General features: G+C 46.5%; 1 protein-coding gene across 1 annotated transcript in view; it reads left to right on the top strand.

Annotated features, from left to right (window-relative positions):
• The window catches only part of ITGA4 (integrin subunit alpha 4), a 531379-nt gene that overhangs the window by 463529 nt on the left and 43672 nt on the right, over positions 1-24178 (top strand). The window contains exon 24 of the mRNA XM_086956223.1: positions 20347-20466. Within this exon, the coding sequence (XP_086812349.1) occupies positions 20347-20466 (120 nt within the window). The remainder of the gene's footprint in view (positions 1-20346; positions 20467-24178) is intronic.

Raw genomic sequence — 24178 nt, forward strand, 5'->3', positions numbered from 1 at the left:
GGAAGGACTAGTCCCAGAACAGAAGATGTCTGATAACATTTGATTATTGCATGGAAGCAGTGCATTCAGTTGGTCTGTTTTACTTTGTGAGTGTGGTGTCTTATGATTCTTTCAGTTTCAAAACATTTCAACTTAATCGAGCAGAAGTCCATTTGCAATTTAGTCTCTGTATCTTCAGGGACCTGTAACATGCTAAGGTTTTTTTTTTAGTTAAAAAAAGGTGAAGAGTGTTAAGATAATCTGGAATGTGACCTGGAGCTATCATAGCAGCTAGTTCCTCAATAGGCCCATGATTCTATGCATTAGACATGACCATAATCACATTATTCTCTACAGAATTTACCAACAAAATCATAGAGCAGCAGCATCTGAAGAGACTACAAAGTTAATTGCGTCAAACCCATTTCGTATCGCAGGAACCATAATTATCATGAGGTACTTGCTGTACCTTTATCAAGTTAATGTTTAAACCCTTACCTAGGACGCGTCTGGTAGTTATTGTTCCTACAGTTAGAAAATTGTTCCTGACCTCTTTTTCATGAGATTCTTTTGCACCTTCTGAACACTTACCTTTTGATATGGATTAGTTCGCTCGATATACACCTTATTTCGTTTTAGTACTCCACAAACAAACCTTATATTTTTGGTAAATTAAATAATTTGCCCCACAATATCAGCCTTTCTTCTTCTGAACTTATACTCTTTTGTACCCAAGTAACAGCATTTTATTCTCCGTCCATAAGCTCATTTTATGTACAACAAATGCCAACTTATTTTTCAGATATTTCATAGAGTACTTTGGTTCACGACAGCCCCACTTGCACAGATACTGCCTACCATGTATAGACTCATGACCTCGATTACCACCATTAAATGTCCATATTTAGCTTCATTTTTCCATGTTAGAGCTCAGATATTTAGTTTCAACCTCCCATTCCCATGAACTGCCTTGCATGCCCATGTGCACCCAATATGTTGCGGGAATGGCTGCCAGAACCCTGAAATGGTCATCAGATACTGTGCATTGCCATGGTACCCTAAGGATTGCTAGCATGTGCTGTCTTTTGTATGCAGGGGTTGGCGTTGTGTCCAGCAATGCTACGCAAGGCAAGCATTAACTTTTTGGGAAAGTTATTAAATTCATGTGCTGGAAAGTAGCATCAATTGCGAGAAACAGTCGCCATCCACCAGTGCCAGCTTTAGGTGGTGTGACCAGTGCCACCACACTTTGTGCCATGATTGAGGGGGCCCTTTGCGTTTCAGGCTGAGGAGCGACAAGAGCTGCATGAAGAGAGCTTTATGTGCCCAACATTTTTCAGGGGATAATAAAAACGGCATAATAACTCTGGTGGTTAATGCCCTTCATGGAGAGATCTGTGATTTCTTTAGTCACAATTTTGACTGAAGATAAAGTTGTATAGAGGGCTAATGTTCCTGCGGCAAAGCACTACGTGTAACATACAGATCACAGATTTGTATGTTGTCTAGATAGTTGCTGGGGGTAATTGCTTTTGCAGCAGAGATCCTTTTGTTACTTGGAGTTAATAAATTACAATACTACTATAGCACTTTGAGCTATAAACTGGCATCAAAACAACTGCATGCAAAATGCAAGGTATAGATTTAGAGCTCTAATGTTTTTTTCCCCCAATCCTTCCTTAATCTACGGAGGCTAAAAATGTTTCCTTTGGGTAGTAATAACATTTTATTAGTATGCCACAACTAATATTTGTTAAGTTTTAAATCCTGAGTTTATGGGTCGATTTACTAATACTTTGTGGCCAGTTTGCATCACAAAAGAGACACAAACCTGCACCATCTTGAATTGCATTGGAAAGTATCCCTATAGTTAAACACAGTAGCACTAGTGGTACTTTGCATCAAGGTGGCATCCCATGGGTGGATTCCCCAATGCACCAAGTCAGGGATTTTTATGGTAATCCCCACCTCCTAACTTTGGTAGAAAGGGATTTGCATCAAAACGTTACGCCTCCTCTAGGCAGGCATAAAGTTGGAGAAAAGATTTCCAAAGCTTTATTACTTTGTATGTTTGCTACACTGTACATCACACATACATAGTAGTAGAGTGTTAAACTTTGTTAAAGCATAATAAAATATGTCAAAAGAGTACCCCCAGTATAAATGCGACTCTTTGCATCTAACACACAGAGTGTGTGCATTCGCTCAAGGTAGCCTAAGGTACGACCGCACTAGAGGAGCGACAAACCGCACCATATCTTAGTAGATATACTGTTGTTGTACTCTTTCCTTTTCATGCAACGCAGCACATCCGCTTGTGTTACTATGCTGCATGAACACTAAGTAAATCTGCCTCTTTGTTTCTCCAGACCAAGCACTCTTATTTTATAACATGCATGCCTACCAGTATAGATGATGTTGCTCCACACCTGGTAATCCCTAATGCCTTAAGTAACATTTCTTCCATATTGATTAGACACTTGTATGACTAATTGTCTGTGTATAGTATGTTTGGGATGTAAAGTTCTCTGACACTACATTGGGATGAGAAGCGCTATGAAATAAATACATGTTTGAGAGGGGCTAAGGAGAGATGGAGGGTGATAATGAGGCGAGGGTAGTGGTCTTGGGGAGCCAATATAGATGATGGCACTGGTCCCCTCCGACGCTAAGCAGGCCCTGGTTACCACCATGATATGACGTAGTATGGCACTATATGACCTGTATCATTATCAAATGCCAGGTGTTAAAACCATCTACCAGGCATTGCCATCAAATGTTGTGTATTCGGTATCCTTGCCATCATATGTTAAGCATCTTCATTTTATACTCTGTATACTCCTCTTAAGCCAGGTCTGGTGGCTTAGGGCCATATGTATCATTCAAAATTGCGATCGCAATTTAGTTACGTGGGATGTATGAATGAGAAACAGCCTTGCAAAATAAGGAATCGCAAATTTGCGATTCCCTATTTTGCAATTGCATTTAAGGAATCACAAATTGCGATTCCTTAAATGCAATGTAAGAGACCCATAAAAAGTGCAATTTGGCCATAAGGAATCACAAATTACCACCAACTTCAAGTTGGTGGTAATTTGCGATTTCTTAGAAAAATGCTTTTTTTTGCATTTTTCAAAGTGCCATGTGGTGCACATACATGCCCTTAGGGCATGTATGTGTGCCACATGTTCACACATGCACATTTCAGGGATGCAACAGGGTGTCCTTTTGACACCGTGGCACCCTTGAAATTGCATTCTTCATTTGCGATTCTCTAATTGAGAATCGCAAATTGAGAATGTCTTCCCATTCATTCCTATGGGCCTCCAGGCCAATATGAATGAATGGGGAGGTATTCCTTAATTGCGAATCATAATTTGCAATTCACAGTTAAGGAATATGTAGGATTTGCAAAACTATTTCCAAATCCTACATACATAGCGTTTTGTGATTCTCAAATAGCGATTCGCAAAAAAACGCTATTTGAGAATCGCAAAACTGAAGTTTCATACATATGGCTCTTAGTGAACTAATGCGTCCACTGTAGGGGCCTGCGTTTGACCTCATGGTCACAGGTGCAAATGTCAGCAGGTCCACTCAGCCTTTCATCCTCTTGAGATCAATAAAACGAGTTTGATTGAGATGGGTAACAATAAATATCTGTTATTGAGTGCCAAGACGCCCTTCTGAGTAAACAAATACGAATGTTATTTTATGCCTACATTTACAGAAACTTAGTTCACACCAAGGCTCTGTGTATGAGTGCCTCGGTAAGTTATACAGTACTTATCCCACCTGATAAAAGCGGATACATCTAAGTTTGGAATTTATCAGATACAATAAATTCCACCTAACACAAGTTTTGCCTAAAATATGGGACATATCATTTGGATTTTGGTGGCCTCTACACTAAAATCCACATACCCCAGTATTTACTGCCCCTCACCCCCCCGGGTAAGTTTCAGCAGGTCTGACATTCTGAAATTTAACAAGAGTGCATACTTTATTGCACCTAATAATTAGCTGGTATAGAAAGCTTTTCACTTGTAATTACAATCTTTGTACGAACTAGGATTTTGGGAAGTAAAATAGACACCCTTGAATTGTAAGGTCAACACTCTATAGGAGGTGGAATGATATACCTTTCATCCAACAGCATGAGATGATAGAAAAGTACTCCTCATGGAGGAGCCAAACCTTACTTTTTATATATATCAAAGAATACAAGCTCGACAAGATGGGATAAGGAAAGCCATTAAATACAAAGCAAGCAAATAAGATTGACAATAAAGCCAACCAATGGTATGAAACAGGCCAACCATAAGCCAGCTGTAAGCTCTTGGTAAGCCCACAATAGGTCTTATGCAAATAAACAGTGTGCACTGTCTACAAAGCGAGAAGTAAAAATGTCTTAACTGCTATTAAGAAATGAGAACACACTCTGATACGATGACAAACATGATAGTTTGTTATGGCACTGGCCTCTTGTCGAGTTGTCAGCAGCTGTGACATCTCACATTCTCTGATGCCTCTAAGTTAAGGGAAGAACATCTTTGGAACAGGTGCTTCGAACATGTGTTTCTGAAAATTGAGGGGCCTGGGCACACATCCTCATTTGTTTAGTTTGGCTTGTGAGCTCACCTTGCATTGCCAATTGTTACCAATTCTTTGATATATATAAAAAGTAAGGTTTGGCTCCTCCATGAGTTTCCTAAAAGTGAACATTGTAAGGGTATGAGTCAGCCAATCAAAAGGCTAGAAAAGAGGCTAAGCTTCACCCAATAAACACCCCCCCCCCCCTGCGCTCTGTGTTTCTCTCCAGCTCTCTTTAGCTCATATTGCAACAAAAGCAGATCAAGGTGACATGTTTTTCCTTCTATCAGAAGGAATGTAACTGCATTATATCCAACTTTAATTTTAAGCATGGTCTGTAATAGAAGCCAATGGGGTTTTTCTAAAATGCTGTGTGAAACGTTTGTGTACCATATTTCTAATATATTGCAGTGAGGCGTGCATAGGTACAGGAGTGAGTGCAACGTGCAAATCATTCACACCTATATAACACTAGGCAGTTCTAGTTGCTGGACTAGTTGATGCTGGTGTCACCACTCATTATGACTGTACTGATAGATAGAATCCAAAACATTTTACACACCATAAGCAGAAACAAGATTTTACACCACTTATCACAAATCAACTTGTTGAATGAAAACAACAAGCCTGTATAGACTAAGGTCATAAGCTTTATATTCCTAAAGTTCTGCCAGAAATCAAGTAAATCTTGCAGAAACAGTGTAAAATGCTATTATTTTTCTTAAACCACTGTTAAAATATTGAAAGCAGAACATCCTCTTCACTGTATTATTAACATGACTGTTTTGAGAACAAGCAAGTGAAAACGTATAGGGTTCTCTCACTCATCTTTCGTTTCGACCCCCTGTTGAAAGTCTTGATGTAAAGGTCTCCTTCTCTATACACATTTCTCCATTGCACAACTCTCTAATCCACCTCTGTGTCTGGAGATCAGGGTGTCTGCATCCTCGCACTACTTTCTTTGGCACCCCACTTTAGGTATGGTGTGACACTGTAGCTGTATGCTTGATTGTATTGGTTTTTTTTAAAACTCATTTTATTAACAATCATCGACAGTAAGCTTACATTACATGATACCATCAATCTGTTCAAGCACTTTCATAGTTGAAAATCATAACACACATTTTACACTTGTCGGACAACTCAAGGAGAAAGCAAGTCATCAAGGGTTAGTGATAGCGGTGGAATACAAATGTTCCCTCTGTAGGTGTTCCATGGTTCCCATATGCGACCATTTTTTGGGGCAGCCACGAGCGACATTTTTTTCGCGGAACAAGCACCAGTCCATGCTGATCTTCCATTCCCTCAGATTTGGAGGAGCAACTGCCCCCCGGCCTTGGCTATATTCCTCTAGGCCACCACAAAACCGAGTGTGGTCCACTGCGTTTGTTGTGTGTTAAGATCAGTGGTTTCCCATATGTTGAGCAAACACCAACGGGCTTCCGGGAGTAAATGGATTTTCAGGACCGCCCTCACCACCTCATGAGTTTCCCTCCAGTAGGACTGGATGTGAGAGCACTACCAGATGATATGCAGGAATGTGCCCAGTTGGCCACATCCCCTGCGACAGTCCTCAGTGGGTGCCCTCCACATTAGTACCAGTCTGGGCCCTGTCATGTATATTCTGTGCAGGATTTTAAGTTGAACCAGTCGCAGTCTAGCTGGGATGGCCACCACTTTGGGGGAGGACACGGCCTCCTGCCAGTCCATGTCGTCCAGCTCGATACCATCCGCCACCCATTTTTGTCGAAGCAGTGCAAGAGGGTCACTCATGTTATGGATTAATTTATTGTAAATCCGCAAAATCGTCTTCTCTGGGAGGTGCCCATCAAGGACTCTGTTTTCAGTGGAGAGGACTCGGGAGGGGAGGAGCCCGTGGAGAAGGCTGAGCGTAAAGCATGGCGTATTTGTCTGTAGCGGAAGTGTTTTGAGTCAGCCAGCTCATGTTGCTCCTGTAAGGAAGCAAACGTTTTTATGCCTCCCTTTTCCCACATATCTTGGATGTGGGAGATTCCGATCAAGTCCCACTTGTCGAATCCCTACGTCTGCTACAGGTTTCCCAACTTTTCGGAGTCCCATAAGGGGGTGGCCAATGTCAGTTTCCCCTTCCATCCCGGAGATCTGTTAACTGCATGCCAGACAGTCACCAAATGCCCGGTAGGGCCTGTCAGTGGGGGTTGAACTGGTTTTGAGTCCAGTGTTCTGTTATAAGCACCTGTCCATTCGATAGCCTGGGTCATCAGGGGGTCCATAGGTGCCATGAATGATTGCTGCCAAGTGGGCAGCCCAGTAATATTTTCTGATGTCGGGGAGGGCAATACCTCCGTCATACCATTTCAAGGTTAGTTTATTCAGGGCTATGTGCGGCGGGCTATTGCATAATAGGTCCCTCTGGAGTTGCTCAATTGCTTTAAAGTGAACAGAGAGAACAGCATCAAGCGAATTTTGCAAGGCATAGAGGAAGCAAATGAGGGACATCATTTTAAAAAGGGAAGCCCTCCCAAGGAGGGACAACGGGAGGGTTTTCCAGCTGGTTATGTCGTGCCGCAGACGCTGTAAAGGGGGGAGGAGGTTATTTTCGTAATGAGCTTGGGGTCTAGGGAGATGAATATGCCTACGTATTTGAACCCTGATGCGCTGAGTTGAATTGGGCAGCTAGGAGGATAAGTTGGCATGTCCCCATAGAGGGGATACAAATGAGACTTAGTCCAATGAATTTTCAATCTGGAATACCTCCCAAATACAGTCAAAATATCTAGTAAGGCAATGAGCGACTTACGAGGGTCGGTGAGGTAAAGCAGTATGTCATCAGCATAAAGTGGTATCCGGTCCTCCCAGTCTGCTGACCAGCGAAATCCCCGGATCACTAGATCTTGCCGGATCCAAGCCGCCAACGGCTCCAGCGCTAAGGCAAATAGGAGGGGTGAGATTGGGCAACCCTGGCGGGTGCCCCAGCTCAGAGAGAAGACGTCCGATTGTTTGTTGTTTACTACCACTTTCGCCAATGGTGCCGCATATAGGAAGCGGACCCAACTGATAAAATCTGAGCCGAACCCCAGCTTCTGGAACACCGCAAGGAGGTAAGGCCATTCAACCATGTCAAATGCCATTGTGGCGTCCAGGGAGACAAGAACTGCTGGTTCGCATATGGTGTCCGCCCTGCCAATTACACCATGGACTCGATGCAGATTCAAAGCCGTATTTCGGTGTGGGATGAATCCAGACTGGTCTGGGTGAATAAAAGTTGGTATAATTTTAACCAGGCGGTTGGCTAGGTCCTTCGCTAGGATTTTAGGCTGGGCATTTAGAAGAGAAATGGGTCGATATGACGAGCAGTCTGTTTTAGGTTTACTGTCCTTATGAATGACAACGATATTATCTATGGGTTGATCCAGTGGAAGTTCACCTGATTCCCTGCTCTCCTCAAACATATTTTTAAGATCTGCTGCAATTGTGTCATGGTGGAGTTTATACAGTTCTACAGGGATTCCGTTCGGGCCGGAGGCTTTCCCCGATTGAAGCGATCTAATTGCTTGCCCAATTTTGTCTGTGGTCAGGGTACTGTCCATTAGTTGCTTATCAGCCACGGTAAGGGTGGGCATAGTAATATCTCTTTGAAGTCTCCTTAGGCGTAGGGTGTCTCTGCTTTATACACTTCCCCGGAATGGGCAGCGAATTGGTTAGCTATATCATGGGGATCCAATTTTCTGGCTTTAGAGGCGTCTAGGAGGACCGGGACTATTCTACTTGCCCATTCCCTTCTATCCAGCCAAGCAATCAGCTTACCTGCCTTGTCTCCCAGGTCATAAATTCTCCCAAGTTTCTCTCTCTCTCCATGGATCGAGCTGTATCTGTGTCAATGGCCTTAAATTTGTCCCGTTTGAGCTGCAGTAGATGGAGCGTCTCTGGAGAGTCACGCCCCTCCAGGTCCCCCTCAAGCCTACGAATGTCTTCCTCTATGTCAGACTCCGCCTTCCGCTGCTCCCGTTTATGACCCCATATTAAGGACAGTGCTTCTCCCCTGATCACCGTTTTAAAGGATCCCCAAAGTGTCTGGCCAGAGGTCACTGTACCCACATTCTCTTTAAAGTAGTTGTCTGTTGTGGCTAAGAGACCCTTGCGTATTTTTGGGTTACGTAGATACTATGGGTTAATGGGTATAACCCTGCCAATACGGATGTTGTCCAGAAGAATATGTGCCCATAGTGGTGAGTGGTCCGACATGGCCTTTGCTAAGTGTCTGATCTCGTGGATGTATGAGGATTGGGAGCTAGGAACCAATATGTAATCGAGCGAGAGAAACTGTGGTATGCTCCAGAGTGGAAGGTGTATTGCTTTGTCTCCGGGTTGAACGTGCACCAGGTATCTATGAGTCCCATGGCCTTGAGGAAGACAGGAAGCCAAGTGGAGGCTGGCCCCAACTTACAAGGAGGGTGTCGGTCCAGCCCACTTGAGCATACAGAATTAAAATCGCCCCCTAATACAAGTAGTCCCTCTGGGAGTGAGAGAAGGGTAGTACGGAGATCCTGAAACGTAGTTGTTTGGAGACCAGGTGGAACATAGACAGATAACAAAGTAAGGACCTGTCCCTCCCAGGACCCCGTGATGCCCACAATTGTACCCCTATTATTGGTCCAGGTGGAGTCTACGCTAATGGGGAAAGAGTTCCTAACCCGGATTCCCACTCCTCTGGATCCAGTAGTGAATCCTGCATGTGCCATTAATTTATACCCACAGCAGTTTATCGCTCTGCAAGAGTGACCCACTAGGTGAGTCTCCTGAAGGAGCACTATGTCAAGGCCCTGTTTTTTAATATATTGTAGTACGATACTCCACTTAATTTTGTCACCAAGCCCGTTGACATTTCAGCTCAGAATTGTAATGCTCTTATCCCAGTGTTTGTGCATTGGTGAAATAGCAAATATATTGTGTCTTCGCCTTGCGTGCGATTCTGGGTCGAGGAAAAATAACTCGCAAAGAAAAATCCCTACAACCCCCCATCCAACTCCCTCGCTCCCTGCTTCTCTGCCCTCTGTACTTATAACTGCCCATACCAAACTGGCAGAGTGTCTGTCGCCCAAGTTCTAATACTAGGAAACAACTAAATGTAGAATCGAGGAGGAGAGCCAACACCCCGACTTCCCGCCCCTAACCCACCTTTGCATCAATTGCCCCCATTGGGCTGTCTTTGATATTTCTCTAGTGGAAGACGGAACCATGTGATGTTATGTCCAACTGTGAGGTCCCTGGACCCCGTCGTCTGAGCCAGTTTGTGTAGATGACAGATTCAACCAGTGCCTCTTAGCCCTGGTCCTACAGCTCCAGATCGCAGTCTCTGTTAGCCCCTCCGGGGCCACCGGCAGGCCGGCTATCGAGCCAGTCCGAAACCACTTCTGGATTGTCGAAGAACCATGCCCGTCCTCCAGGCTCCACACGGAGGCAGGCCGGGAACATCATAGCGTATCTAAATCCCTTATCCCTGAGCTTCTTCTTGACCGCCATGAATGTTCGGCACTGTGTCTGTACCAACTGCGTAAAATCCGGGAAAAAGGTTAGAGTCGCGTTCTCATAACATAGAGGGGGTGCGGACCTCGCATGCTGAAGGATCACGCCTCTATCCCTGAAATTCAAGACGCAGGCAATTAGTGGGCACGGCGGAGCACCGGGCTTAGGTCTTCCGCCAGGGACTTTGTGTGCGTGCTCAATGGTGAAAAATGTCCCTAGACCTTTAGGTTTGAAATGATTCAAGATGAGGTCCTCTACAAACAAGCCCAGCAAGGGCCCCCCCTATTTTTCAGGCACTCCCAAAATGCAGACATTGTTGCGTCAAGAACAGCCTTCCTAGTCGTCTAGTTTGTGTTTGGTCGCTTCACAGGAGGATTTGTGATTTCGCACTTCTCGCTGGAGCAGGGATACGTCTTTTGTCAGACTAGTTGTCTTTCTTTCCAGGGTTTTGACTTTCTCATTCATTTTCATCAAATCAGCTCAAACGATGTTAACGTCAATGGAGATGGTATCCATTTTTGTTTCTAGGGATGATTTGACTCCATGGATGGCCGCTAGGACATCCTGCAGCGTAAGCTCTTGGGCAATATCCTCGGAGTCTTCTATTGCCTTGGCCATATGACGCAGGTCGGACTGCGAACCCTTGGGGAGGGTGTACCGGTCAAGTTTGTTTGACTGGATTTGCTTCGAGCTCCTGGAACCCTTGTCCGTCCCTCTCCTGGGCCCTTGTCTGTCTCTTGTCTCCCAGCCATCGTTTCTATGAGTCCCCAGTTCCACTTGTCGTGCCGCGCCTGAATGCCTTTTCGCAGGTATGGAGGGGACACGCAGGCAAGAAGAAACCACCCAGGCGCCAAGATCAGGTACGGAGCGCACAAGAGGTGGGCGGCACACTGTGTGCCGCGATCCAACAAATGAAGCAATGTCCGCACCCCACTCCTCCAGGAATCACAGGCCCACCGCAGCCACTGCAAGACGGCCCAGGGCTGATGTCATACCAGGACCTGCGACACTGAAAGTCAATAGGCGGTAAGCAGCAGGGAGGCAGGGGCATTAATGAGCGTTGTCCCGCTCTGCGCTACATCTCGCCATGATAACTTTACACAGCATTAGCTCACACTGAAGGGCGGAATTTGTGGACCCTGAGTCCCTCCGCATATTTTGTGCGTCTGCACCCTGGGGAACATTAGCAGTGCCTGCCCACATGCACCCAGCATCTCAGTCCCACAAGAACGAGACACACATTTCTTTGCCTCACTGGCAGACAGCTCAGGACCGCTAGGAGGGCGCACCGCACCGCCCCGTGTCCCGATCAAGTCAGTACGCCGCATAAGAGGCCTCCTAGGAAGGCAGCCCATCTCCGTCACACAGCAGCCGGGGCAGCAACCTCCACTCGGGGCTCCTAGGGAACTCACTGCAATAGTAGTAATTCCACCAGAGATACAGCAGCCAAGCGTCGCAATTAGGGCGAGCCCGTCGAGAGCGCTCCGACCGGCGACTTACAGTCCGACCAGCTGATCCGGGCCCACACCTCTCGGGCAGTCTCAGTACTTCAGTCCCCGGCCTATAATATTTATCTAGGCCCAGACTGATGGGACCCGTATCTCCAGTTCTGAGTGTTGCGTGGGGATCGGGTTTATCTAGATCAGCTCCGCTAATTGGCAGCTTTCCGTTGTGGAACCACTGAAACAGGATTACTGGCAGGATTTTGGTGCCAGGGAGAGGGTCTCGGCGGAGCAGAGGTTCTAGGTGGCCATCTCGGTCTGACCCTAGGCCACTCCCAGATTGTATTATTTTTAATGCTTCACAATATTTGTCTCCAGAGGAGTATTTCTCTCTCCCTCTCCCTCTCCCTCTCCCTGTCCCTCTCCCTCTCCCTCTTCCTCCCCCTCTCCCTCTTCCTCCCCCTCTCCCTCTTCCTCCCCCTCTCCCTCTTCCTCTTCCTCTCCCTCTCCCCCTCCCCCTCCCTCCTCCCCTCCTCCCCTCTCCCCCTCTCCCTCTGGCTATTTGGTGGATCATTCATTGCAATGTATGTCGGACAATCTTCATCCCAAAAGTACACCGAACCAACATAGATTACATTATGTATCTCCATGTAGCTATTTAGCATTAAGAATTACATTTTCATTTTAGTTAATTTTTGTAACTGCAGCAGGTTTTTTAATGTTCTATTCAGGCGTCAAAATGCAAGCCAATGCTGGTTATGTTTGTAAACTGCTCACATGCTTGCTGCATTCAGTTATAAGAAACTGGAGTAACTGTGTGACTAGAACCTGGTTTTGTACTATTACTGTATCCCTGCCGAGCATTACTAGTTATATGAACTTGGCAGATCAACAGTAATGTAGAGAACATATAGCTTCTCATTCACCTGGCTATAGAAATGTGCTTGAAGGAATGATACATAACCCCTCCATACTAGACAAGAGGAAGAACAGCGGCAACTGACTTGCTCGCTGGCTACCAGAAGTGCCTACATCTTGCTAAGACCACCTTCAGAGTGCATAAAATTATTCTCCAATGTGTCTCAAGAGTTATACTCGCTATAAGTAACTCCTTTACCTCCCGAGAGGCCAGCTCTTTCAGCATTGGTCACCCCAAGGGCTTACAGTAGATCGCTATGAGACTCAAAGAAGTTAATTCTAGAGAAGCATTGGAAACTGTGGCATGGGAGTTAGATGTGGTGCAGCGGCCAGGGCAGCTGACTTTGGAGCACAGGGTTCACGGTTTGATCCCAGGCTCCGGTGGCACCTCAGCGCCATGTGACTCTGGGCAATAGCTCACTTAATTTCCACAACGGTCCCCAGTGCCTTGAGACCCATAAGGGTGAGTAGTTTGCGCTTTACAAATACGGATTTACATTTAATACGGCGTCTGATCTTATCCTTGTCAGTGTCTCAAAGGAGATGTTCTCTGCCATTGGTAAACTTAAGTCAGCAGACCCCAGGTTTTGCAGTCAGTTCTATCATCTCTGACATTAGTAAATATTGACTGCCTTCAGGTCAGGTCCTTCTGGCTTGCAAGAGAATGGCAATTACCCCCTTGCTGAAGATGACTGATCTGGAGCCTGCCACTCTGAAAAACTACAGGTCCTATTCTCATTCTCCCTGCAGGCTCTAAGGTAGGTGCGAAGAATTTGCCAGCTGGTTCATCAGAGTCTTGGAAGATCACATGATCCTCCTAGGTGGGCCTTTGCCCCTATGCGCCAGCCCTAGCCACATTAGATGAGCTGTGCGCTACTAGAGATGAAGGCCTCAGAAAGGACCTTTACTCCTCGACCTCAAAACGTACTTTGTCTTAGTGAATCATAAACTTCTTATTGATCATCTCTCTACATGCAGTGATTCTGGTCGATTTGGGCCTAATGTGGTTTAAATCTTTCCTAAGATACTTCACTAAAACTGCCTCTCTCTCCCTCCTTTTCAGTCAGCAGTGTATTTGGTGACTTTCTGTATTACTTGGTAACCTGGTTCAATCTTTTATCTTTAAGTCACTCTCCTAAAAGGATGGCTCTCAACTTTTGAGACTGGATCCGTCATCTCTTGTTCCATCAGTCATCTGATGAGTGCCTCCGCTATCTGTGGCAGGATGTGGACGAAAGTCCAGTTTGATAGAGGCGAGAGAATACCTGCTGGTAATGAGTTTTGGCTTTCCCAATTGAGACCTACCCTAATTCCTCGTAAAATATCTTGCCGTGGATTTTTACTGTGACCTTTCTTTTCAGACACAAAAATTCCCATCTTCTGGTTGTCCTGTTTCCTTCAGGGTCAGCTTCTATGTGAACTCCTGCACTATATACGTGCATAGTGAAAAGCAGAAGTGTTTGGGGCTTGCATGCTTTCGTGTCTTGGATACAGGAATGCTCTGTATGTAGGAACACTGGAAGCCTGGATCCAAAGGCTGTAACAAATACAGAACAAGGTGGTGATGCTGGCCTTTGACCTTGGTAATTCCACTGTGTGCTCTCTGTATTAACTCCGTCAAGTACAGGGTTTGTTTTGAAACTCTCAACTTTATTCCTCGAGCATACTATACAACTGGACCCACCTTTTGGTCGGGTCTGCTGTTAGTGAACATGCCATCCAGACTGCTGTGGTTTTCAGGAAAGATCAAAACGCCCTATTGTACTATTAATTGTGTACTTCTGCATGTCTTACTTTATTCTTTTGGTCTGTGAAGTCCCCACTGGTCTTTGATGCTCTTAGGTTCATGCGATGATTGTTCACTTATGAAATTAATAAATAATGAAATAAAACTGCCATAGCACTACTATGAAAGGGAATGTAGCATACGTTTGATCGACCTTTTACAGTGTGGATTTGAATATAGAATCACAATCTAAATGACTACATAAAAAAAGAACACCTTCCTTGCTAAAACATTTTAGGCCACAAATCAATAAGGGCATCAGTGGAGCATATTGTGAATGCTCTCTACTCCTATTAATTCCTTAAACTCCTATATTCGGTGTGGCAAAGTTATATTTGATTAGAGAAAGAAGCATATTAAATATGCCATAGCTTTCTGTATAACAGTTCCTTTGCTGGGATGTAAAGATTGGCAGAGAGGCGTGGGGTTCACTATTGGGTAGTTTGACAAAGGGGCAATTATTGCTTCATTATTGTCCAAAGAATGACAAACCTAGTCTCCACTACATTTGCTACACGTTGTTACACCAAAACAATAGACCGAAATAATTATATTTATCCTTAGATTCAATGTATTATTATTCATGCTTCCCAGAAAACCTGGTTTTGCACTTTGTTTTACAAACGCCCAACATAAGGTTTTTCTTAATTCTCCTTGGGTTTAATTCTTTAGTACAAGGGTGCAGATTTACAAGCCCCATGCGCCACTTTTGCGTCACTTTTAACATAGGAAAAGTGACGCAAAAGTGGTGCAAGGAGCTTGTAAATCTGCCCCAAGGTCTTCAGCAAGAATTAACAGTTTCAATGAATTGTCAGCCTAATGTACAATACTGTGGTACAAATACAAAACCTGACTTTAGGCCAATCTCCACCAGGACTTTCTGGAGTACTCTTCCTCAATGCCTAAACATGTTTTGGTCCAATTGTCCAGTTGAAGAGTTATCATAAAACTTAACGAGGGAGTTTGAGTACCCCGGCCATACAGTTCATAAAGTACTCCAGTCCTAACTCTAAAAGTCATTGGGAACATTTAAAAAAATGTATATTAAGGCTGTAATATAAGACAATTCTTCATTGTTTTAATCATTTTCTTAGGGAACACATGGTAAAATTGGTATGAGGGAAAAAGTCAACAAGTATTATTCAAGTTTGCAAACTGCCATTCTGTGTGGTATTCTTCATTCAATGTACAGAACTCAGAATGAAGGGGTAGTATTGTATCCACTACATAGTGCACTGTGATGCACAAGTTTTTACCCGATGTAGCATTTATTCCCTCACAAAATATTTGGAAACTCCGAATGAGAGTCTTTATAACTATTCCCTTGTGGTCTGGTGTGGTGGACAGCTGTGTGCATGACCTATTTAAAAAAATTAAAACTACACCTAAAGTAAGACTATAGCTGCACCCATAGGAGTATTACTATCTCATCTCATGCTGTTTGGTGTATTTTTTCACCTTTTGGGAAGTGCTTACATCTCAAAGCTACACTCGCTCATCAAAATGTTTTACATTCACCTATTTATCTCTTATGAGCATTCTATACAGAAAGCAGGCCATTTTTAGGTTTTGCCTGGTGAAAGCTGCGCTCTGCGCAGCTTTTTCGCGCAGGCGAAAACCTAATGAGTATAGTAGGGGAGACAGGAATGGCCCCCGTCTTCCATTGGCTAGCTCCATAAATGGAGGCTAGCCATTGGAAGACACGTTTGTCCGTCAATGCAGGACCAGATTCGGGGGCGTTCCCGAGAATTTTTGGCTTTTGGCTACATCAGCCGAAAGCCTGTTCTCGGGAACGCCCCCGAATCTGGGTCTGCATTGAGCCGACACCCGCCTTCCTGCCGAAGGAAGCAGCCGTCCGTCTACAGCCAGGGCCGCGCTGGGATTTGCCCAGCCGGCCGAGCCTCCGCCGTGTCATCGGGAGGAGGAGGAGTGGAGAGCAGGAAGCAGCCTGCGTCGTCTGTCCCAAGGCTCCCGAGTGAAGGAGGAGCCCCGGGGAAATAGCAAGTCCCGCCTCGGCCCCGGAACGAAGTCCAGGTGAGTGCTTTGTTTGTTTACCCTCCGTGCTGGGGCTAGGGGAGGCTCCCTCCCGCTACCCGTGTGTCCGTTCCCGCCCCCGCTCCCCCCTCCCCCTCTCCGTGTGTCCGTTCCCGCCCCCGCACCCCCCCTCCCGCTCTCCGTGAGCAACCCTGCCTAGCTGCCCCCCCACGCCAGCGTACGCCACCTCCCGGACTGAATGAGCAGGCTGCCCATGCCTACACTCGCTACTCTGCGACACTCGCTACCCTGCACGACTGCTAGTCGCCCCAGGGAGCGAAGGACCGAGTCCGCTGACCGTGGGAACAACGCTCGCACAAGGAATCACCCCTTAAGCCCTGGAAGTACCCTCAGGAAGGAACAGCGTTAACTAGGTCAGCGGGAGGCCCCGGGCAACGCTGCCAACGTGGGTGGGCCTGAAGGCGCAGCAGAACAGAGCAAAAGGCCCATGCCCCCAACCTGCTCAGGTGCGAGGAAGACCCTTGCCCACTACCAGCTGCTCCAGCCACGAGGGAAGCTCTGCCGGTAGGGAGAGCCCAGCAATGGCTCTGACGTCATCCAAGCAGCGCACATCGGAGAACATTAAAGCGTTGCACACACACCCTGTCGGTAAGCCTTTCCAAGAAAGGAATCCCAGCCACATGTCTGGAGGATGCACTTGCCCAGCCGACCAACCGCATCTTCGGAGCATGGCTTACTCCACACCCGCAGCACCAGCAAGTTGCCCTGGCCCCTAGACTTGCATGGTCCACGCGGCAACACCAGGTGGCATCGACCGGGTGAACAGCTGATGTTAGGAAAGCCACCCTGCTGCCCAGCATGGTCCGGAAATAGATCAGGTGCCCTCACCTACCTCCACAAAACGCCAGCAGCAGCTCTCTGCTCCGTAGGTACACGGTGCACGGCAGCAGCACAGGATAGACTGCCGGAAACTGCAAGTGCTCCTCTCCGGGTTTTGTTGATCCCATACATTTTACACTCTGGGACACAGAAGGCCTCTCCTCTGACCTGCCCCTCAGGTAAGGTGTATGTGCACAGAGTTTAAGATGACTGCTGAGTGTCGGATGTGTTCTAGAAATAAACTGCCCTCACACTACTTCTGTGAAAGCAAGCTGACCTAAGGGAGAGCTGTGCAGGTCGGCCGTTCTAATGATTTTGGGGAGCAGGAGAAGTCACGCGCCACAAAAGCAGCTGCGTGGCTAAGTCGGACACCAGTCAGCCGTACCCTGCCTTGCGAAGACGACAATGCAAAGACCTCCGAGGCCTACATCTGCACCCACCCAACACTGAAGCACCTTGAGCGGCGGCACGCATTAAATCTGAGCCGGTGCCTTAGCCCATTGGAAAGCGGGGAGCTTCGGAGATAATTGAGGGGAGCAGGAGAAGTCACGCGCCACAAAGGCAGCTGCGTGGCTAAGTCGGACACCAGTCAGCCGTACCCTGCCTTGCGATGAGTACTTACTCACCAGCACTAGTCCCATTCAAGGGAGACGCCGGTGTCTTCAGGCTGGCCTCAGGCCTGGGCGCTGGCACTTGTACGGACGGGCAGGCTGGGCCCCGGGCCGCAGGTTTCTACACAGAATAGTCAGTCACTCAGCATCTCTGCATTCCCGTCGCTGGAGCCCGCCCACTGACGGAAGGCGGGCAGAGTAGCCAGGCCTGAAATCCAAGACAAGCACGATTCACATTGGAAAGACGCCCAAACATGCGCTAGTTCTACCACAACAAGCCCAACGATAGGTACGAGGGAAGCCAAGGACAGTATTAAAACGACTTTACTTTCCGGCTAAAATACTAACAAAGATACTCACCATGCAGGCCCTCTCCCAGCCTGTCCTCTCGCAGCCTGTCCTCTCTCAGCCTGCCCACTCCCAGCCTGCCCTCTCCCAGCCTGCCCTCTCCCAGCCTGCCCTCTCGCAGCCTCTCCTCTCCTAGCCTGCCCACTCCCAGCCTGCCCTCTCCCAGCCTGCCCTCTCCCAGCCTGCCCTCTCCCAGCCTGCCCTCTCCCAGCCTGCCCTCTCCCAGCCTGCCCTATTGCAGCCTGTCCTCTCCCAGCCTGTCCTCTCGCAGCCTGTCCTCTCGCAGCCTGTCCTCTCCTAGCCTGTCCTCTCCCAGCCTGCCCTCTCCCAGCCTGCCCTCTCCCAGCCTGCCCTCTCCCAGCCTGCCCTCTCGCAGCCTGCCCTCTCGCAGCCTGCCCTCTCGCAGCCTGCCCTCTCGCAGCCTGCCCTCTCGCAGCCTGCCCTCTCGCAGCCTGCCCTCTCGCGGCCTGCCCACTCCCAGCCTGTTCTCTCCCAGCCTGCCTTCTCCCAGCCTGTCCCCTCCCAGCCCTTTCCCAGCCTGTCCTCTCCCAGCATGTCCACTTCCAGCCTGCCCTTTCCCAGCCTGTCCTCTCCCAGCCTGTCCACTTCCAGCCTGCCCTCTCCCACCCTGCCCTCTCCCAGCCTGTCCTCTCCCTGCCCTCTCCCAGCCTGCCCTCTCCCAGCCTGTCCCCTCCCTGCCCTCTCCCAGCCTGTCCTCTCCCTGCCTGTTGTCGTGTCCCGGCGGCAGCAGGCAGGAGCGTGCACTGCGTCCCCGAAGTAACAGCCCTAAAGCAAGCAAGAAGTACACCCCCCTCCCACCAATCCCTGTTAGGTAGTGGAAACTGTCCAAACTGGGGTGCAGACAGCCCCTCTCACCTTTCGGCCTGGTACCACTGCACCAGCCGCACTACTTCCCTACTGACCGTTCTCCACTTCAGCCCCGTCTAAATTACAATTCATGCTTGTGACCCTTTTGCCTGATTGTGCTTGTTTTCATGACCCTGTTGCCTGCTTGTGCCTCCGTGTGCCCCTGTTGCCTGCTTGTGCCTCCGTGTGCCCCTGTTGCCTGCTTGTGCCTCAGTTTTCGTGCCCCTGTTGCCTGCTTGTGCCTCAGTTTTCGTGCCCCTGTTGCCTGCTTGTGCATCTGTTTTCGTGCCCCTGTTGCCTGCTTGTGCCTCTGTGTGCCCCTGTTGCCTGCTTGTGCCTCCGTGTGCCCCTGTTGCCTGCTTGTGCCTCCGTGTGCCCCTGATGCCTGCTTGTGCTTCCGTTTTCGTGCCCCTGTTGCCTGCTTGTGCCTCCGTGTGCCCCTGTTGCCTGCTTGTGCCTCCGTGTGCCCCTGTTGCCTGCTTGTGCCTCCGTGTGCCCCTGTTGCCTGCTTGTGCTGTGTGGGTGTGTGTGGAGGGCTCTGTGTAGCTGTGTGTGTGGGAAGCTTTGTGTGGCTGTGTGTGTGGGGGGCTGTGTGGGTTTAAGTGTGGGGGGCTCTGTGTGGGTGTGTGCTCTGTGTGTATTTGTGTGTGTCATTTGCGAGAGATAAAGCTAGTGGCATTGTAAATGGCAATGCCATTTATTTATGTTAAAAAAACATAAATAAAAATAATGTCAAGAGCAATGCCAATAGCTCTAACTTTAACAAAGGCAAAACCATTGCATTGTAAATGCTTGTTGCTACTTTTTCCCCGGCATTGCCAAAGCCAATAATGCTGGCTTTAAAGAGCTAAACAAAATGAGTATGTTCAAAGCATGAAAACAGCAATTGTGTACGCCTGTGTTTACACGTCTTAGCCTATTAAAGCCAGACCGATTAGTTTTCTAATGCTTGCTTCAACAGCTCGCTGTACAACCATCCATTCCACTGACAGCCCCTTCACATTACCTTTGAGAGTCCTCCACTCAGATTCCCTCACCTTCAGGTATGAAGTTAGATTTGCATATTCATGCTATTTACAGTAAGGCGATATCCCTTTATACGAGATAACACCCGTACCTTTACATGAAGAGTCGAACCATGAGACAGACCTACCGTCTCATAGCCTTATGCAGTGTGTGCCGTAGGAAGGAGGTCCTCAGGTATTTACATCAAAATCTAGACAATAATCTAAATCGGTTGGAAGAAAATCAATCTAAAAAGAATAGTGTAACAGTCTCACCTAATGTTTAATAGGGCCCAGATAAATTATCAGAAATATACTTCCACTATGCGAATGTGCCTATACTAGAATACTAAGGGGTGTCAGCAATTAAAATATATATTGATGCATACTTTTGTGATCATATTGATTTTTATTTCCAGTCTAGTGCCGGAGAGTGTTTTTTCAAGAATTACACCAGAGACTGCTCTTTACCCGAGACGCAGGATTCAAAGTTGAAAGATCTCATCTTGTTTTTCTCAAGGCGTGCTAAGATAAGTGTGGTAAGGACATCAGATTATATTTTGGCATGCTTATTTCCTATTGTGAAAGCAACATTTATATTTTAGACACACACACACATAATTTAGTATCATATAAAGTGTTCCTTCAAAAGGCAGCAGTGCTTTCAGGCTTTGCCTGCATATTGGTTGGGCTTGGAATGGGAGTGTGATTTCACTGTCTATTTTTTGTCCAACATGTCCAGATTCAATTACAAGAGGGACCTTTGCATTTTAGGAGGATCATGTGCACATTGCATGCCAAATACACCAATTTAGTTGTCTACAGTCTATAAAGTAGTTGTGTCCGGTCAATGTTGTTTCATTATGTATGCTACTTTATTTACCTTAACGCATGAAACACCTAAGACAAAATGGTGAAATCAAAATGTCACATAAAATAACAAAGAGAGAACCATTCAACAACAGTTCCATAAAATATATAGCGCCTCCAGTGGAAACTGGTTTTCCTTTATTACTTTTGATTAGTAGAGGCGCAGCAGGTTACGTTAATGTGCTATTTACCATTAGCATTTGATTGGTGTTTACATATATTAGGTCTGATATAGGGTTGTTCTTTCAGTGTATCATAATTATTAAGGCATTTATTTGCCTTACATTTTTTTTTATTTCGGTTTTATCGTGGTTTCCTTCTGTATTTTATTTCCTAAATGTGTCCTGTTCCTTAACACACTCTGTGGGATCACTCTTCGTCACAGTTGCCTGCTTCGTTTTGCACCTCTACATGTACTACAGCGAATGACTTGCATAGAATATACACTTAAAATTCAAGTGCTTAGTAGCAACTGTCTTTTCCTGCTTCCATTTTTCTGGGACTCATCAAAGCAGGGGCAGCCAGCACAGATCTGGGGTGGTGGGGGCGAGGGAGAAAAGGGGTGTAAAAAAAGCAACAGGCACTTACCTCCTCGTTGCTCTCTCCCATGCCATCTCTCCTCTGCATCAGCTTAACAGGAACCAGCCTGGCTCCCTGAGCCAATCGCAACGCTGCAAAGCAGAATTGTGATTAGCTCTCCTAAGCCAATCCCCACGCTGCAAGCCATCGTGGTGATTGGTCTGAGCGCCGTAGTTCGGTGCTCAAACAGGGACTGGGGGGGGGTCTGGGCATGTTCTCCACCCAGGCTGCAATTCAACCTGGGTGGAGAACATGCAAAGTATGCATGACTGTTTATCCGGCCCGAGACAGCCAGCCAAAGAGTCATGCGCTTCAACGTGCCCCCCACTCCTCTCCTGCGAGCAGAGCAGCCCTGCCCTGCGTCCATGCTGCCACAGTAGGAACAAGTAAAATGATAATAACATCAAGTTATTACCATTTTATTTTTCCTTTCTTTCACTGCTGCAAAGCAGTGAGGCGAAGCTCCTCCTCCTTAGCGGAGGAGCCGCCATTGGTTATCTGCTGTAGGACATTAAAACTTGGATTGCTTTATGAACAATGAGTATTAAAAACATTAAGGTAATGCATGTCCGCAATTTAGTTCCTCTTTTATTTTACTTAATCTTGCCTCCCTCCAGAGTCATCTATTTAATCATGTTGCGTTTCTCTATTTATTTTTTACGTACATACTTTGAGCTGTGCAGGTGTTTGAGGGGCTTTGATTGAGAGCTCTGACCCTGAAGCCAAAGAAAAGTGCCTGTCAGTGGGTTGGCCTTTGCAGAGCACACAAAACAATGGTCATGTATTCCAGTTGTAGTTGCAATTTTGTGAAAATGTGTGTGTGTGGGGGGGGGGCAGATGGCAAAATATTTACAGGGCAAAAGCAAAAGTACAATAAATTGCTTAAATGTGAGTGAGTGCAGTGTATGTTTGGATGTGGTGAAGTGAGGGAGATGCATGGAAGTGCATTCGGGGAATAGTGAAAAGAGAGAAGATGTGCAGATATTTCTTTCTATTTTTTCTTCTGGAAGAGGATCCAGCCTGGAATCCATGTTAGACCATTAAGCTTGCCCCCGTCGCTCTCTACATAAAAGTCATACCAAACTTTTTCGCCCACCACTTTCAAATGTCACCAGCTGCCACTGCAGATAACTGTCTATTGTAAGCACATATCTTGTCTTTGCCCTTGACTCGATATTTATATCAACGTCACCAGTGGCGTCACTAGGGTTGGTGTCACCCGGTGCAGGTAACTCATGGTGTCACCCCCTCACGACTTACTACATGGACCTCCCCTGCTCCGAGTCCGCCAGTGGACACAGTTGGCAAATAACGAAAGCAATATACAATCCTCCCTGCAACCAAGAATTTATTTCTGGTCCCTCCTCTAAGGATTTTTGCTAATGGGCGTTGTTTCTACATCCAGTGTAGCTTCTACATCCTGCCACGCAAGACCACTCATATCTGAAATATATATGGGAACTGTGATTGTGAGTATGATGGGGAAGATCAGTGAGTGCGGGAAGGGGGTCCAGGCAGGTAACTAAAAAGAACAAAATATTCTATAGCTAAAATGTGGTCTTTAACCTACATGTAATTGTATATTAAATGTAATGCAGGCACCTTAACCGAACAAGCATTGACAAAACCAATAGGTCTCAAAATGAAAAATGGGTGTACTCAGTACCTGAGAGTGATTATGATTATAACTACTTAAGTCCCATGAACAAGCGGGAATAAATCCGCCACAAAAACATAATACAGTGATGGAGAACGGGAAGTATGACAGATTGTATATTGGGAGGGAGGAGTGGACTGTGAGACAGAAGTTAGCCTGGAGATCTAGTTACAATTGGTAAAGGATTGATCCATTCAGGGCCCCAGAGACAATTTAATTAGGTTGTTTTCTACTATTTGGGTGGCTGGGAGCACAATTTCTTTTTTAGCCAGTAGAGGGGTAACTGTTATTGCCAAAAATACTGTTTTGTGGAGAATAAAAATATATTTTCTTTTTAAAATCAGGCATATTTTCACACTGTGGAGAGATACATACATATATTCAGCTTTTGAACTGTGGACAAGGCCAGAAGACCTGCACATGTAGGGCAGAGGTGTACCACAGAGGTACCAGACACAACTGGCACATGTAGGGCAAGAAGTCCCACCTACCCAACACATAAACAAAGGAACTAAACTATGATTGTAATTTAAAGTGATACCACAAGATAATGCATCCTCATTTATTTGTTATGTGAATATGTATAGATGGTTGATCTTTTTAACACATAAGATTTTAATTGTTTCTTTGATATTTTCAGTGTATATATATTCCTAAGTGTATTTAATAAAGCCCTGTTAAAAACGTAATGATTCTGAAAATGCATTAACCACTGATATTTGCTAGTAATACTTAGTAACGCACATAATGCATGCCATAACTTATAATGCCACCATGCAGATAACACAAAGCTAAAAAGAAAAAAAGACACAGCGTCAACGGAAGTCTAGCCTCAATGGGGTCCACTTCCACTGCCATGACCTTCGTCTGTGTGCTAAGTGTGTTAGCCGGAAACCCTGTGCCCAGCCCTCAGCAGGGGTTTTCACAGGCATTAGCCTGCAGCCAGACTCTGTGTCCATCCCAGAATGGGCGGTCACCCTTCGGTCAAAGCAGTGATTGTTCTTAGGCCGTGGTCTGCAGCAAGGCCCTGCACCTACTGACTGTGGGAAATGCTTGTACGCTTATTAGCAGCAAGCTCTTATATTTATTTTGTCGTAGTGGATTTAAAAAGAACCTTTTCGAGTGTTGTTTACATTTTTATACAT

This window comes from Lissotriton vulgaris, chromosome 2_1, assembly GCF_964263255.1.
Source record: "Lissotriton vulgaris chromosome 2_1, aLisVul1.2, whole genome shotgun sequence".
NCBI classification, from domain to species: Eukaryota; Metazoa; Chordata; class Amphibia; order Caudata; family Salamandridae; genus Lissotriton; species Lissotriton vulgaris.